Consider the following 15,431-nt stretch of genomic DNA (forward strand, 5'->3'; position numbering starts at 1 on the left):
AGGGTACTTTTGAGTTGGGCTTGCTTTCGGGCTTAGTTCATTAATTTCCTTGCAAGCTTTGATGGGTATAATTAAAACAAAACGATCGGGCTTTAAGTTTATTAAATTCGTTTTTGAAATACGACCCAACAATTCCCGACTAAATAAATTCCTTGAATTTATTTAATAAAAATACGGTTTTCGAAATAATTAATATTTAAATTACTTAAAAAAATAAACGCGCATTTAATTCTCATTAAATGAAATTAATTTGTAAAAATACAACGAAATGCTTTATAAATATAATAAAATATATTTATAATAATAGAAAAATACGAGGTATTACATTTCATTCTTAATTTAAAGTTTCATGTCAACATATATGCTCTGGTTGTGAAAAAATGTTAGATCTCATCGGCCTTTTTAGAAATAGTGCACTAATTATAGGTGGATAATGACTAATTGAGTTAAAATTCAAAGTCAATTGGGAATAACAAGATCGCATCACCAAATATTTTGAAAACATTTATTTGTTTTTATTTTGGTAACAATATGGTTCACCAACACTATTTGATTGTAAAAGAGAATGACTTAACATTTTCAATTCATACGGAACATGCAGTGTACACCGGAATGTCCGGTGGCTATCTTCAACGAAGAGATAATGACAAGGTTCATTTTTCCACGTTTTACTAAAGGCGAAGCGTTGGTAGTATCTACTGTGTGCAAAAAATGGAGGGAATTTGCCATTATTGCAACATTATATTGTGATGAAATAATGGACAATACTTGGTAGATTTATAATTCGTTATTGTGTAGGAATGAACCATTTATAATTGCTAATATGCATGCACAACTTGTTATCAATGTACTAATATAAATAAGAGTAAAATGTATTGCGGATCATAGTTGCCACACCATTTTCTTTGGAAAATGTTTTAATAATTTTAGACATTAAATACAATATAATGCGTGCATATATATTTAATTAGGAAAATTTGGTAATATTAATCCAACCTTTGGCCGATTTTCTTTTATTAATCCCACCTACGACATATTTTTTAATAATCCCACCTTTACTACCCGACGACTTTTATTGGGCTTAAGTGGCCGGTAATCGGTGAAAAAGTCAACGAGATGGTGATGAATTGATGATGATGACTGAATATATCGAGAGAGAGTACTGCCATGTAGAGAAATAATGCCGCTTACAACAGTTTTATGACCTGTTGGGCCCAATAAAAGTTGTTGGGTAATAAAGGTGGGATTATTAAAAAATATGTCGTAGGTGGGCTTAATAAAAGAAAATCGGTCAAAGGTTGGATTAATATTACCAAATTTTCCATTTAATTAAGCGTGATTGAATTCAACATATATAACAAATTGGCAAGTTTCATTTGATGCTAATACTAACTCAAAGTGCCTTGGAAACGTTTGCACTGCGCTAATTAAACATCCGTAAGTAATTACAATGTAAAGTGACTATTCTTCAATATATCGCAGTTACCACCCGGAATGAGATTCACCCCGACAAACGAAGAACTCATTGTGTATTACCTGAAACACAAGATTTTAGGAAAACCCTTAGGGCGTCACATGATTGCTGATATGGATGTCTACAACTTTGAGCCTTGGGATCTTTCCTCATTCTCTCCAATAAAATCAAAAGAAAGGCAGTGGTATTTCTTCTGCCCTAGAGGTACATCTAAAAAGAGGCAGACAAGAGAAGTGAATTGGAAGGTTACAGGGACGAACAAAACTGTTTCTTATGAATCACGTAAGGTTGGCATAATCAAAACGTTGGTATAGTACAGGAAAGGAATTGAGAGGACAAATTGGATGATGAAGGAGTATATACTCAATGGGGAACCAACATCATATCTTGGTGTCTATCAAAAAACATTCGTAATATGCCGAATATATGAAAAATGTGGAGCGGGTCATAAAAATGGAGAAACATACGAAGCCCCTTTTGTGGAGGAAGATTGGGAGGGCAAGTTTAAAACAAATGATGCAGTCGAACCATCCACACTCATGGCTACTGAAGTAGTTGCATCTCACTTCGTTGCAAACATGCAGGATCCAAACGATGAACACACTTTTTGGGAAAGCCTTTCAAACATTCCAAGCACAAGCACGGCATATAATGCTTCTGACATTGGTCTCAATCAGACATTCATGGAAATGGAAGAAAATGATACTTTAACTTGCTGCTCGGATACTTTAACAACTAGATATAATTATCATGTTATGAATCGAACAATTAGTGGTTTATCTTGACGTTCTAATTTAACTACGTATTTTGTATTTAAGTTGTGCATCATTTTGGTGGAAGACAATATTAAACATTAAGTATTACGTAATAGTATCTCATGTTATTTCAAAGAACATTTTGCAATGATTAGGGCTAACAGTTTTAAATAACTACATGTTACTAAATATAAGAAGTACATAAAATTATTTGATTTTTTTAACGATTCCATATAATGTTCGTATATTTATTTAAAGTTACAAAAATAAATCCATATTATAATTTAACTACTACGCATACAGTTACATTTAATTATAATCAATAAAGTTTTAATGTGAATACCTTAACCGTCTAGCAAACAATCACATGTTTAACTATACTTCGTTAACAACGCCACCGACCACAAATAACCTGATTACCCACCTAGGGGTTGTCATTGTTATGTCGTTTGGCGGGAAACAACAATTAATTATTAGTTGTTCACGTATACTAATACAATGTGAAATATAAACAATTATGGACATTAATCAGTTTATTAATTTATCTCAATACATGCTAAAATGATATATGTATACATTTTTATTACCTGCCATGCATTTAATTAATATAGACTATTCCCGCCTTAACTGTAATGGCGCTGTAATAATCGCCTAATATAAATACATTGTTTCGATGTTCTTGTACTACAACCAAGCAACACAAAAATCAAATACCAAATTACTTATCAAACCCACCAAATTAATTAGGTAATCAACCATCAAATTGGAAAGTATGGCCAAGGGGGGAGCCAAGAAAACAACCAGAGGAAAGAGAGCTACAAAAGAAGCTCAAACCCCGTCACTCACCGTAGGAGGCAATGGTAAGTTATCAATTTTTTTAAAATATTTTTTTGCTTATTCTAGTGAAGTGTTATATGAATAACTGAACATCTGTTTTTTAATGTGTAGTTGTCCCACTAAATAGAAGGTGGTCGGAATACATGAAAGTGGAAATTGAACAAGCGAGGTTCAAAATTCAATGGAGGATGTTCATGAGATCAGTAATTAAACGAATTGGTTCATCAGAAATATCCAAGATTCTTAGTGAACTTTATTACGTTCCTAATGTTAGTGAAGTTTTTATGGAAGAACGAGATTCGTACTTGATGGAGAATTTCTCTTGGGAGGCAATAGAACCAAATGCCAGAGGACATCGAATCATAACGGTTGCAAAAGCCGATGATAGGCTTATCAAACGGGAGCTGGTTGAAGAGGATGACAACTTGTTTCTCAACGGAAAACAAAAGAAAATTTAATTTATCGACTTGACCGACGATTATAATTTTTTTTAACAACTATCAATTACGTACGTTGTTTGGTTTAATTTCAGTGTACCATTTTATTGTTATTTCTCAATGTACTACTAATTAACTAAGACTTTTAATCAATGTCATGTTTCCTATTATCTTGGTATTAAAATTAATTTTATGCACTATTTCCACTTTGGCCCATTATACCTTAAGCATTACCATCAATTATGTATATATTTAATTAGCTAAAGAATTTGGTTGATAATTAGAACCCCATAGTTTTAATACGTTCGAGGAATTACATAAAAGGTAAATTGTACAAAGGAAAATCTTGCATTTCATTGCCAAGATTGCACAAATGACATCAAAGGACATAAAATTAAGGACATTCAAGGGTAATAGACTTACTAATTTATTTCCTTTTTGAGACAAGAAAACGATATTGGCTTCAATTTTGATCTGAGACAGTATTAGTGATTTGGGAAACAATGTTACCCTAGTTTTAGCGCCTTAGGGATACCAATGTCTTACAATATGACCGCACAGTGGTGTTGTAATGTTTGCAATAGTTTGGATTGTACATTTGATTTCTTTCATTTTTGTTGTTAATGATGGTTTAATTTATTTCGAAATTACGATATGTTCGTATAGGGTCCTAGAGGTAAGTATAACTTACAATATGTTCGAAATTGAATGTTCGAGGTATTTGATTAATACACTTTAATCTTTTAAATCAAAATTTGTTAAAATTTGTAACAGAATTGGCAGGCTTCATTTGACATAAACTGTGGTAGACAACAAATATAGGAGTATGCGTTTTTGCAACAATGAGTAATTCGACGTGACATAAGTGTATGCACTCACGTCAAATATTGAATGTATGTTGACATTTGAGGATAGCGATGCCTTCTCAGTCAAGTGGAATTTTCAACAGTGGTGATTTTTTGATGGATATTTGTTGAGGACAAAAGTGTGTTATTGATTAGGCTCATCGAAGTACATAGGGAATTTAATACTAAGTATATAGATTTGTTGATAAAATCATACAACTTTGGTCATTTGTGTGTTTCTTCACTACAAATTGAAATAATATGGATATAACTAACAATTCTACGTGCACACTCATTTAGCATAAAAGCATATAATGGAGTATCAAATTTTTATTAAATAAAAAGTATCAAAATCACGTTCAACGTAATATATAATAATATTACAAATACTAACTCATTATTAAAATACTATAACATATGTACTACTATTGTTGTCGTTTACAACGCGCTGTGAAATACCTTATGTACATTTGATAAACAAAATAAACAATGGCTTCGGCCTCATGTCACAGTGGTTACAACTTCAACTTAGGACATTGCATGTACCCGAGGTCACGTGTTCTAGTCCTGGCTTGAGCAACATTATTGTCCGCAATAACATTCTACACTTTAAGACCCCCTTTCACCAAAAAAAATTCTTTTTTTGTTTGCTTTTTTTTTCATCAATCTTTTACTACAGTTTTTTATAATCAAATCGGTGATTCAAACTACGGAACAACCATTCTGGTTGGATTGGTATGTACTAATTTCTCCTTTATTCGATTTCAAAGACATTCTTTTTCTTTTACCAATTTTTTTTTGGCAATGCGAAAAACATAGGTATTATCGAACTACTCATCTACTTGAACTCAGTTCATCTTCGGTTACATTGAACATAGATTTCATCGACGATTGCCTTGTTCTTGTTTTCCATAATCAAGAACATACCCATGAACGAAGATGACTTATGAAGGTGAGCAGACGGAGAAGATCTGCGAAACCAAGAATAAATGTAAAACTTCGTTTTCATCAACATTTCAAAATAATTTACAATTTATCTTTTCTTAATTAATTCCATTTGAAATTCAAATTCAAAATGGGTTTCAAATTTTGGGAGCTGACTAGGACGTGAGTAAGCACTGACTTGGTCAATTCAACCAATTAGATTGCGGGGTATGCTGACTACACTTACCCCCGAGGTAAGTGTAGGTTTGGCGACCAATGACATAGAGTTCATGAATATACGGAGTATTGAATTAATTTCTAAAGCTTTTTTACCGGTCAAAATGGATAATAAGAAAATAAAATATAAAAAATTAGCATTTTCAAGTTCAAAATGTAATTGATTTCACTTTAAAACCACTACACGTGTCTAGTAAATGAGTAGCTATAAATCTAAATACAACTTTAACAATTTGTTTGTATCAGATCTTTTTTCGACATGGGACAACACGGTAAATTATTTGCTTTCGTTCTTTTTCCTAAGCAACTTTTATATCCTTGGCTTAGAACGTGATGTTCTTGGGGCCTTTGAATCTCATCACATATGGAATAATAAGGTACTCCCTCCGTCCCGAAATACTCGATCCAGTTTGACCGGCACAGAGTTTAAGGGACTTGGATTGACTTATTTAATTTAATAGGTAGTAGTTGATAGTGGGGTATTATTTTAATGTAGTTAGTGGAAGGTGGGTTAAGAGGTGGGGTTGGATTTTTAATTATTTTTGTATGGAGTAGGGGGTAGGTGGGTTAATAGGGGTGGAGTGAGAAATAATATAATATTGTTAGAATATTTCCATTTTTAGAAACAGGCCAAGTATTAAGGGACGACCCGATAAGAAAAACATGTCAAGTATTCCGGGACGGAGGGAGTATGTGTAATGTATGTTTCCACTTTGTTTCTTGTTTGCATGCATTTCATACTCCACCCTCTTGGCCTAATGGTTAAGACTGAGGGTCTGTGCACAATAGGTCTCAGGTTCGAATCCCCCCGCCCCCATTTGTAATTTATATTGCCCTTGTGGCTCAGCACCAAAAAAAAAGGTTCATACTCTCTCTTTCGTTTTATATACGGGTTAAGGCAATTTTGTTAGAGAGAATTGACGTAGCAAAATATGTCCCATATTGCTAGTATTTAATGAAATTAACAACTACATATTAGATTTGTTTGCAATAATAATCACCCTCCTACAAGAGGTGGGTAGCAATTTCATCTTATAACTCATGATTAATCAAAACTTAATCAATAGCCATCTATAAATGATGGTGTAGTTTTTTTATTTTTGACATATAGTAAAAGTACAAAATTAAAGACATGAAATAAATATAGTAAAGTTTTTTTTTTGACATTTAGTAAAAGTACAAAATTAAAGACATGAAATAAATCTAGTCAAATTTTAGTGCAAAGGTGGCGAACGAAATGCCTCCATAGATAGATGATTGTGGCGACACATGTGCATTACTAACCTGTTCTCTATCAACCTAACAAATGTGACAGTGCGTGAAATCCTTTCCTCCTTGAGGAATAGTGGATATTGTCCATTGAACCTGTATATCTCGAGAACCTCCCGCTATGAGATTAGTCACCAAATTCGCCGAATCAATGAAGATGGTAATACTAGTCATCGAACAAGTGAAAGCCCAGTCCATTCCCTTAAAGCATGATGAAGCTTCTGTCTGTGTTGCTGAGTATCAAATTGCTTTTGCCAACTGTCTTTCATATCAAGGAGGCCTTCAGAACGGAAAAGCAGAATCAGCTCATCTCGTTCAATTTCAGCATATTTAGGATAAAATACACAGTAGGAAACATTGCCTTAGCCTTTGATATTTCAAACGGTTATTATCAGCCTTTTACTCCGATGTAACACAACTCTACATGTGCATATTTTCATACCTTTGACATTTCTTCGAGCAGGAAGTGGAAATTAGCTGCCATTTTTTCAGTGAGATAGACCACACGCTTTGTAAATTCAGGTACTAGAAGCGAGTGACCACAACAAACCATCATTCATTCAAGCATATACTTATATACATCCAGAAATAACAGTCCCCATATGAAATAGACAGATGTATGGAACAAAAAATATGCCAATATGTCATTGGACACTCACAACATCATAATTCATTAGCCATAAGTAGGTGTTGCCTTGACCCACTCTAATTCCAAGATGTAACAAAAGGAAAGGGGGAAAGAGAATACCAAATGAATAAATGAATCAATCATATTAACTTCAATTGTTCCTTTACGCCAATTCCTAAAACATTCAACGGTCTACTTTCAAGAAATAGCCGATACCCATGGGTTGAAAAAAGTTGGCTATACACAACTGTTTCAGGAAGATGGCTCGTTGGTTACATAAATCTAATTACTACAGGGGGAAAAATGAATCCCTATTCCCTCAACTTGAATTGATCACAAAATTTCTGTTGGGAGTGTAAGTTTCTCACCTAAATTTCTGTTAGGCAGCTTCGGCAGGCCCTATAAAGTAAAAAACTGCAGGCCTCCAAAGAGGGAAGACACCGTTGTTTTCTACCAAAAATTATGTGGCACCATGAAAGCTGGAGGTTCCGTATGCGTGACACTGACATTTGTGGTACGAAAATACCGTCTGTTTCGGTTCAACTTCAACTTCACTGCAGGCACCTTGTGTGCTATGGACTTCCATATCATTTGGACAGCATCATCGTCTCTTGACGGATATCTAAACTCAAAGTACTTCTCAACTTGTTGCAGTTTTGTCCACATGCGAGTCCATTCTTCCTTGCTTATACCCCTGATAAGATTCATAAGAAATTTCTCCTTTGTGGCATCAGAATTACGGACAAAAATGCAGAATTCCGAGTAATCGATAATGTCTTCATAGGGAAGCTCGATTCCATCACTGATGATGACCGGAACACAGTGGCTGGCAATCGCATCAAATAGGCGGTTTGATGATGGTGTGTCACCTGCTATGTTCAGGCAGAATTTAGACGAGTGCATTCCTTGGGTAGCATTATTCACACCACCTCGCTGTATACTTCCAAATGCAAAATGCACATCCTTTTCATCTTTCAAAAGATAAAATAACTCTTGTCTTATCACTCCACCCTGCAAATAAGGAACCCACATAACATATGAGGATCATATATTCATATTGAAGTTAATTAGACTGCTAAAAATAGACATGGAAAAGAAGTCACATCAGCAGTAAAAATGTGTTGAAAGTGGGCATATAATCGTTTATATTACCCAAATTTAAGCTACCAACTGAAAACAAAAGAAATGCAACCCTCACAGTAGATTTAGGTCAGACAAATATCCATTGGCTTAAGCAATAGATAATGCCACAATATCCATTGGCTTAAGCAATAGATAATGCCACAACATACACTCATTTTACCCTGATGTGTAGAAATAGATACGAACAGGAAATTTTACTTCGAACATCAATCGTTTTCTTGGTTAAGCCACCATCTCTAATAATTAAGAGCAAAACTTTAACTTATTTATCATGAAAACTATAGAAATTCCAAAAGCCTTCATAGCACAAAGCGACTTTACTTTTAAAAGATACTTCGGCCCATACATTTCCAACAAGCATACAGCAGAAACATAGTTATATAAGACTAGGGCACAGTTAAATTGGGATATGTAAAATGAAAAATAGGGATATCTAAAATGAAAGGTGCAACAGCTGTTTTCATATGGAAATAGAAGGATTCAATCACTACCACACTGTTTTGCATCTTCATACAAACAAAAAAACTATGATACGCAGTAAGGTTGTGAGTTGTGACCAGAGTACCCATGTGTCAAATTACTCAAATACAACACACATGGACAAGAGAATTGAATAGAGTATCAAAGTATCAATGATGAAATTGGTACAAAAGGAGCTCACCCTTGAGCCACATCATAGGCCCTTCACCCATAAAATCACACAATTGCTAAAGAGATGACGTTGGATGATTCTTAAACAACAGCCAGCAATATTATTAGTTAAATGTTCAATGCCAACATAACTAACTTCAGAAATATGACAACATATACTCCCTCTGACACATATTATTTTGCAAAGTAGGGTTGAGACAACATTTTAGTAGGAATTATTGGTAGGGTCCGTTTTATTTTATGTAACTTTTGGTACAAATGAGCTACAAAGGGAGAGGTATAGGTAAGGGAGTGGGTAGATAGAGTGAAGTATGAGAATGTTTTCTCAAAAGGAAGTGTGCAAAAAACTTCGGACATACACATTTAGCCATTTAGGGAAGTATGCAAAACTATATGGAATTATTCGGACATACACATTTAGGGAAGTATGCAAAACTATATGGGTCAGAGGGAATAACATGGTGTTTTCAAAACTGAAATATGACACTTCACAACAGTACAACACTCAACAATATGTATTTCCAATAATAATACTGCAGATATAAATCATTTACTTTTTGAATGCCAGGAATGACTTAAAAGCAAATAAAAATTGAAATTTTCTTAGATTTCGTAATTTATTAGACAGTATTTTAGATAAAATATGCCATATCAAGGAAATTAGGAAAATAATCTTGCATGCTCAACTTTTCTTTGGCAGAAAAATCGGTGCACTCGCATTGAGTTAATCTTCAACAATTAAAATTAAGTATTTACATCAAATTACTGATCTTTGACTAGTAAACATATTACACAGACAAAGGATACATATGATGCAGGCATCCATTCCACAGAAGTTCAATGATTTTTTGCTCTTTTTCCTTTATACAAAATTATGTTTATTTCCCCTCATTTCCCTATAATCTCCAAGCACCTCCAGTACTCCACTATGGATTACCTAGACAAAGAGTACAAAAGAAGGCTAGAAGGAGATAAAGAGAGAGAATATGAAGGAAGACTGTTAAATCCTGCTTAGAACTTAAAGAAAATATCATATTTATTCACACTTCCACCCTAAATTTGAGGTAGGACTCAAACAGATTGCCAAGGCACAGAAATAGAGACAATCCCCTAGCAATATGCTTATACAACCTTGATAGTCAAGATTTAGCTCCTCAAGAATTTTATTCACTAGCAACTTGAGTGACAAGTGCATAAATTTCGACAATAAACTTAAAGACACTTCCGTAGAGAATAGGATAAGGATCTATAGTACACAGCTTGGTTTTAAAAGGCGCAAGAGGCACCACGGTGCAAAAGTCCCTGGAGCCTAGGCGCAAGGAGCACAATTTTTAAAAAAATTTATGGTACTTATTTTCTGGAAATAATAAATAAATACTCACGTGGTTTTGGCGTTTTTTTAAAAATAGGAGTACTTGTTGTCACAAAGAGGAAATTTTTTAATTATAGTAAACTAAAAGCATTTTTGAGGGAAAAAAAAACCAAACAAAAAGGGGATTAAGGAAGATTCAAGTAACTTTTTAGTCACTGGCTATTAATTTAGATTCTCAAAAGAAGTGCGCCGCATATTACATAAAATAGTTACTTTAAAATAGAAAAGGAGAGTTTACATGACCTGTTGCTGAAGGAGAGAAGGAAAAAATAGAGAAATTTGGGTTTCTCTTTCTCTACTTTTCAATATAATAAATTCTAAATGTTAGGGAGTCATTAAAGTCACGTGGTTTTTGGCCTTTAAAAGAAAAAAAAAAAACTATTACTTGTCAGCAATTGGAGCCTTATACCATAAGGCACATAAGGCGGTGCGCCTGTTGTAGGGTGAGCCTGAGTTGGCTAGGAGACATGCGCCTTGCGCCTAGGCGCGCTTTTTAGAACTAAGGTACACAATAAAGTATATGTGTTAAGAGTATTCTTTCAAGACATACTTCCTCATGGAAATGATAAAATAGGCCCATCTGACCAAGAAAGCTAACTAAAAATCAGGCCAATAAGCTAGATGAGGATGGATAAGAACAACGCACCCATTGAGTTATTGTGCCGGTTTGATTATTGCAATCAACAAAAGCGAACCAATCAAATGATTAAATACAACATATATTACCAATGCACCCACTCCCCTACCAAATCAGCAAGAATAGGAAAAAGAAATAATGGTTTATAGATGAAACATTAAAGCAATAAGACACTAAAAGAAGAAGGAAACATACATCTTTTCTGTAGATGGCACCTTGGAAGTAAAGTAAGATTGGACGACTATCATAAGTTGATGTATCATTAGCATATGACTTGATAACATGACGGTAAGGAGCTATGATATCTTTATGAACATTTGCTATATTTGGAGGATACCTCCCAAAATCTGAGAGTATGAACATTGCAGGCCAAAGTAGGTTCCTTGCATATAATAAACTATTAGGATGGTGAGCCAAAATAATGTGATCCACACCCCCTGATTTTTTCCACTCATCTTGGGCTTCTACATATTCGACCAACTTATCTTGTTTAAGCTTGTCAAAGCTGCTCCTTTCCTGCTTTCTCAACCTTGAAAAGCGATTATAAGATAAAGATGAGAAAAAGGGGACAAATATCACATCTGCTTCACTAGAATTTCGCACTCTGATAGCAACACGAGAAGTTGAAGAGCCTGAATATTCCGAAAAAAGGAGATCAAGCGTAAGCCAATACTCTATACTGTGTTGCAAATTCAATCCACCAGGATAGGTTGGGACTTTTGTTCGAATATCTGGCCAAACATTAGTTCCCTCAGGCTTCCAATCCAAAAGTCCAAAATGGAACTCAGGTGGTAAATCATACATGAAAACCTTCAGAATTTGTTTGCTCGCACAATGTTCTGCAATAACCTTTTGGCACAATACTGCAGCTCCTCTACCACTATTTAGATTATCAGATACAATGTTGGCATCTGAACTTGGCCGAAAAACAAATTGTGGCCGGCCTGATGACCGCAGTACGAAGAAGGAAGACAGCAGGAAGAGTGTGGTTGTTAAACAAAGCCAATAAAACAAGGAATTCCAACAGTAAAACCCCATTGAGGAGGAGCTCCTGTCTGCCATGGGAACAATAATTCACAACAAGAACCACCAATATTCCTCACGCAACCACCATCCCTAATTCGAAGAAACCTACACATACATTTATACAAACTCGGTCAAAAAGTGAATAAAATGCCAATAAAGGAAGTTTTTCAAAATAGTGGATTACAAAAATAGTACACCCTCCATCCAATTAACATCCCTATATCTATTGTAGGAAATAAATAGAAAATCATACGGAGTAATAAACTTCTGATGTCAAAATTAGCAATTCTCCAAACAAAAGGTCTTGCGCGCACAGGGTGTACAATAAATTTATTGTACACCAAGATAACTTTAACCATTTTTTTTGTAACTTTAACTTAGTTTTGATTAACTTTTATATTAGTAAAAAAAATTGATAGATAAATATTTTAAAGGGTTAAATTATTAATTTTATACATTATTAGTGATGTTGAAGACATAAGTTTTACTAAAATGAAAAAATTTATCACTTAAAAATAGATAACTTTTACATATATATGCTTAACTTTTAAGCATTTTGGGTTAACTTTTACTCAGGTGTATAATATTTATTGTACACCCATTGTAAATAAGAATTTGTGTTCTCCAAATTGCCCTTGTTTAATAATTGAGTTCATATTACAAAGATGTTTTGTCAAGTCGCATCAAATAAGGAATGTCATGAGTATTATCACACTTTGAGCTCAATTTATTGATCTCTGCCATAAAAGAAGCTAAATTTCCATAAACAGACCGAAAAGAAAAGGATCATGGGAGTAACCTAATGTCAACTCAATGCCAATCATATCATGCAACTGACCACCATCTAACAAAGTACCACTTACATCACCACAATGACAAACCTAACAACAATCATACAACTTGCAAACATAGTACTACAAGTTTTTGTCAATACACGAGAGTACTAAAGTACTCCGTAGACCGTAGTAATTATCGTCCTTATGCAATAAAATTGTAATGTTTACATTGTTTGAAAACAAAAAACAATAACAAAGGGGCCCTATAATTATCGAATAAGAGATTTCACCGACTAGTCTTGCAACTCGTACCATCATACCAAACATAAAACGGAAATTAACAATTGATCTGAATTCCGCCTTATTCGGCAAATCAAATGCAAATGTATAGCAAAACTAAGATTCAACATTAAGAAAATCTCAATTTCAGATATATTTTTAAAGAAATGTGACAATTTCAATTCAGAAAATGGTGGATAGAGAAACTACCTAAATCAAGGGATACAATGCGGCAGAAAACGTTGTAACGTCGCCGGTGTAGAATGCGGGCAACTGGCGGTAGCCAGTAATCACATTGGCGGAGGTGATCAGCGTGTGACTGGTTTTATACGGTGAATACTGAAAGAGGAGAGAGAAAATGAGGAAGGAGATCATGAAACAGAGGAAAATTTACAGAAATCGAATTTACAAAAATAGCCCTAACCATCAGAAAACAATGAAGCCGAATTACCTCGGCAGAATTGCAGCAGTTTTGAATAGAGTACTCCGGCGTGCGGAAACGAAGGAAATGAGGTGGCGGATGCGGCGGTGCTCAGTGTACAAGGCGGTGCTTGCCAATTGTAGTGGTGAGGAAATGGCCGTCGGAGTGCGGTTTGGAGAGAGGGAAGAGAGAAGGAGCGCGCGCAAGAGGAAGATAGTGGTGGAGGTGGTTGATAATGGGATTTCCGGCGAAAATGGCTGGTTTTACGGCGGTGAGTGGTGAGCGAAGGAGGTTGAGAAGGGGTGAGCGAAAAAGGGAAGGTAAACGGGAGTCGAGGGAGATTATGGTGTTGTAAGGGGAAGCGGGGAAAGGGGATCTATTGATTAAGGGATGATTTACTAATTTAGTCCAATTTGCATTAATGCAAAATGCTTAGAGGGAAGGTAATGTGCTTAACTTCTTAAATTTGGATTTAATATTAAGTTTTTAAAATCTGCAATAAAGGAGGTGTCAATCAGGTCGTTTGAATTTGTTTAAAATACTTTCGTGTAAATAATTATTCCAATTTCAGGTCTATTTGAGTCAGATAAGAGTTGAGACACATTCATTTCGTGTAAGGTCGGTTCAGACTTTATATCAGTTCGACCAATGTGATTTTTGGTAGCTAGAATCCCGGTTTGCTTTACATATATGATAGGTTTTGTCAAGTCCGCCATGAATTTCATTGCAACAAGTTTAATATCTATATAATCTACGCATTTCATTTCTCATTTTGATTAGCGTAAAAAAAATTCTATATCTTATATAATATCACGTATTTATCGTAAAATTTCATATAACTTCCTCACAGACCCGCAAATATTTATCAAGCATTTACAAATATGACACACACAAAATATACATGGATCACCCAAAGTGTTGACATACTGTAATTGATTATATACCTTAATTGTTGTGCAAACCAAGAAAGGAAGTAAGGGAGATGTTTGTTAGAATCTTCAGTGGTATTTCCTAAATTACAATAATCTATTGAAGCTTGAATCTGTGCATGCATAATCACGACAATGTAAGAATTAAAATAATTAGGTATAATAATAATTTTGTCTACATAATCACATGCAATATATAATGCCCAAAGTGCAAAGTGGTGATTCTTGGGGTGGGTTTAACTCAACCCATCTTCTTCCACATTTGTGTTCTTTTATTTATTACCAAATTTCTTGGAGTTTGGGAATCTTTTAATACAAATTAATGTTTATCCCTAATTAATTTTTAAAATTTTGGTGGCTTTATGTATGGATTTAGCAATATAATAAAGTACTCCGTAAGTAATAATGGGTTTGAGAGATTTAATGTTTTTGTCTTTGTATGTTTTCTCTTGTTATTAGTGCTCAAAGCTCGTGATCTAGCTAGTCACTTAATTTTATTTTTATTTAATTAATGGTGCTCCATCATTTTTGCTCTATAGCAAATTGACACTTGCTTCTGAATTTGTAAGGCCATGGACCCCCTATGGAGTATGGAGTATGGAGTATGGAATGGACAGTTGAAGTGGTTAATGAGGGGCAATTGAAGTGGTAAATGAGGGGCAGTTACAATACACTAGGTTATTAGGTCGGGTAAGTATCAGGGTAATCTGTATCATATGACGTATAATTGATTGTATCTTATGCATGGCATGGTCAAGGTTGTTTAACATGGAGTACCTAATTTAGATGAG

The 15,431-nt window shown here is 34.5% G+C and overlaps 2 protein-coding genes across 3 annotated transcripts; one reads left to right on the top strand and one right to left on the bottom strand.

Annotated features, from left to right (window-relative positions):
• The first annotated feature begins 531 nt into the window (after nt 1-531).
• LOC130471926 (NAC domain-containing protein 53-like) lies at nt 532-2,259 on the top strand. The gene is made up of 3 exons (XM_056842283.1): nt 532-651; nt 1,483-1,719; nt 1,789-2,259. Exons 1-3 carry the CDS (start codon nt 532-534, stop codon nt 2,257-2,259), a joined length of 828 nt encoding a protein of 275 aa, XP_056698261.1.
• Nucleotides 2,260-6,616: 4,357 nt separating this feature from the next.
• On the bottom strand, nt 6,617-14,775 carry LOC110793674 (probable arabinosyltransferase ARAD1). Of its 2 annotated transcripts, XR_002534759.2 has the most exons (5): nt 13,742-14,775; nt 13,501-13,629; nt 11,405-12,340; nt 7,775-8,417; nt 6,617-7,058 (listed from the first exon to the last, which is right to left on the bottom strand). XR_002534759.2 is itself a non-coding variant. In XM_021998573.2 (4 exons), exons 3-4 carry the CDS (start codon nt 12,269-12,271, stop codon nt 7,857-7,859), a joined length of 1,428 nt encoding a protein of 475 aa, XP_021854265.1. In that variant the 5' UTR covers nt 12,272-12,340; nt 13,501-13,629; nt 13,742-14,676; the 3' UTR covers nt 7,531-7,856. The 2 variants fall into 2 exon arrangements, 1 of the variants encoding a protein (XP_021854265.1); XM_021998573.2 differs by lacking the exon at nt 6,617-7,058 and having other exon boundaries at nt 7,531-8,417; nt 13,742-14,676.
• Between the last annotated feature and the right edge of the window lie 656 nt (nt 14,776-15,431).

The sequence above is a fragment of the Spinacia oleracea genome, chromosome 4, assembly GCF_020520425.1.
Source record: "Spinacia oleracea cultivar Varoflay chromosome 4, BTI_SOV_V1, whole genome shotgun sequence".
NCBI lineage: Eukaryota > Viridiplantae > Streptophyta > Magnoliopsida > Caryophyllales > Amaranthaceae > Spinacia > Spinacia oleracea.